General features: G+C 37.7%; 1 protein-coding gene across 2 annotated transcripts in view; it reads left to right on the top strand.

Moving 5' to 3' along the window:
- abcb10 (ATP-binding cassette, sub-family B (MDR/TAP), member 10) overlaps nt 1-1364 on the top strand; it is an 8483-nt gene extending 7119 nt beyond the window's left edge. Inside the window, exons 13-14 of one of the 2 annotated variants that reach the window (XM_024296127.2) lie at nt 11-69; nt 164-1364. In XM_024296127.2, the coding sequence (XP_024151895.1) occupies nt 11-69; nt 164-357 (253 nt within the window). In that variant the 3' untranslated portion in view covers nt 358-1364. The remainder of the gene's footprint in view (nt 1-10; nt 70-163) is intronic. The other variant, XM_024296126.2, reaches the window with a different exon arrangement.
- The last annotated feature ends 1157 nt before the right edge of the window (nt 1365-2521 follow it).

Below are 2521 nucleotides of genomic sequence, written 5' to 3'. Positions count from 1 at the left end.
ATTTCTTCAGCGCTCTGGATGCTGAGAACGAGTCTCTTGTCCAGGAGGCATTGGAGCGTCTGATGGAAGGTAGAGATCCCTTTTAAAAAAAAAAAAAAAAAAAAAAAAGACCCTCCTGTGTCTGTGTAACTGATTCATAAGTCAGCGCTGCTTTCCTCAACAGGAAGAACAGTGGTGATCATTGCTCATCGCCTATCCACCATCAAGAATGCAGATGCGGTGGCCGTGCTGGATCAGAGGCGCATCGCAGAGTGCGGAAATCCCACAGAGCTGCTCAGCAACCAGGAAGGACAGTTCAGGAAACTGATGGAGAAACAGGCGTTCCTGCAGAAAGAACAGCAGCGAGCGCTTCTTTGAGAAAACTATACGATAAGGATAAAAACTGAAGAGGTGTTGGTGACTCAGTAAATGGAAAAAGTACTGAACTCTCAGTCACATGAAGAGGAAAAGGGGGATGAACCTTATCCACAGAAAGAGCAACCAGAGATAATCAAGAGAACAGACGCTCTTCTCTCTGTGGAATCACGGGCAGCTTCAATCTAAGTATCATAACTGGAAAGAGTTTGAAAAAGTACAAAAAGGTTGTGATTTTTTTTAATCACATTATGATATTAATAACAAAGCTTTTGTAAGTTCAGGATGAATCACACAATCTGTTAAAAATATAATGATGTTTTTATACAATTGTTTTTACTTAAAGGTAAGTTAAAAGGCTTTTTACTTTTATTTTATAGGCTAAAGAAATGAAAGCAGCTATGTTTGATATAACACTGAATATTGATATTTTAAAGGGTTCTTGCACTGGTTGGTCAAAGAAAAAAAAAGAAAAAAAAGTGTCAAAGCTGAGGTGCTACATGCCTAAAAGCGATGTCAGTTGTGGCTTGGACTTCTGCATTCACATGACATTAGTGAAGCTGCATATTTATGATGCAGTCAGTGGAGATTTGTATGCATGGATCACTCCTCCCAACAGTTATCTGAATCCGCAAATATCTTGATAAGAAACCTTTTGAAGGTTAGGCCCTGATGACATTCGTAGTAAGAAAAAGTGGCACCAAAAGTGCACTGTGATAGTCACCTGTCCAGGGTACCTGTCATCCGCTCAGGTAACAACAATTTGTGGATGGAAGTCGACATCAAAACATGGAATTGTGCAGCAATGAGGGTTGCATTACAGTATATCTAACTTGGTCACACGTTTGCCTCTTTTACCCTCCCTGCAGTGTTTACAGGATGTTCACTTCACAGCCTTAAATTCTTCACAATTATGTCTGGAACTGTGCGCGTGTTGCCCTTAAGCCACGTAAATATTGGAGCTGGCGCAGGGATGTAATAATTCACCTCAGTAAATATTTGGACAGCTAATGCCCACATCTCTGCTGGGTGGAAGCCCAGAACTGATGCTCTAATTAATTTTTTTTCAATGCCAGGCATTTAAGTGCATTCGAATCTCCATATTCTGTTTATAATTGCACAACAAAAACCAATGCCTGCTAGAAGTACACATTCACCCGTGGACACTTTTATTTAACTACATGAGTCAGTCCAACACAGCTGTTTTAAATCGATGCTTCATTCAGACTCATGAGGATAAAATGGAGGAGTTTTATTAACAAATTCAGCTCTGGTCCAGCTGTAACTTAGTGGTTAGAGCTTTCATCGTTGAAGGAATTTTATTGTATGACAGCTGAATCTAAGCACATTTTTAAATCTGCCTCTACAAAGCCACCGCAGATGATCTCATTTTAGTTTATTGTTTAACCTAAAGGAAGGATTTTTTTTTTTTACTTGAATCCTGTGTTTGTTTTGCTTTTTAAACCTAAACTCTTCAAATTAAGCTTCTCCCTTAAACATTGTTTTTATTATACATTTAAAAATAATACTAAAATAAAATGTATAGGAGCTTGTTGCTGAGGATTTACACCTGATTGTCACTTTATTATCTGATCAACATACTAAAACCCACACATAAAAAAATCATATCTTTATCTCTAAAGTGATAATGTATAAATGTGACCCATTGTGTCAGAAATTTATAAATTATTATATGTATAAATAAAGTGAAATATTCTTTTTCTTTTAATTAAAACAATGTTTTGGATGTTATTTCTGTAGTATGTAGAGCTGCCGTTAGGTGGCACTGTTGCCTCACAAACGAGGTCACTGCTTAGTGCAGGGATCATGAGGTTGTGTTGGAGCAGTGAGGTTACCCACAAATGGACTGTTCTCCAAACTGGGCATGCTCTTTAAAAAAAAGGGGAAAATATCCTCAATTCAAAAGGGTTTTATGATTTTATTTGTGAATTAATGTGATAAATTACACAAAATGTAATGTAGTTACAGCTTTAACTATTTTCCCACCTTCATTACACTGCTTGGTTTGAGCTTTCACTTAAAAACTACCTAACTTACAAAAAAAAAAAAAAAAAAAAGCCTTGAAGCATTGAACGGTCCTGTTCAGTAGCTGTGCCCAGACAATCCTGCACCATGCTCTCATCCGTGTTCTCATCTCCCGTTGCAG

This window comes from Oryzias melastigma, linkage group LG3, assembly GCF_002922805.2.
Source record: "Oryzias melastigma strain HK-1 linkage group LG3, ASM292280v2, whole genome shotgun sequence".
Taxonomy (NCBI): Eukaryota; Metazoa; Chordata; class Actinopteri; order Beloniformes; family Adrianichthyidae; genus Oryzias; species Oryzias melastigma.
This window is presented reverse-complemented; position numbering and strand designations above follow the sequence as displayed.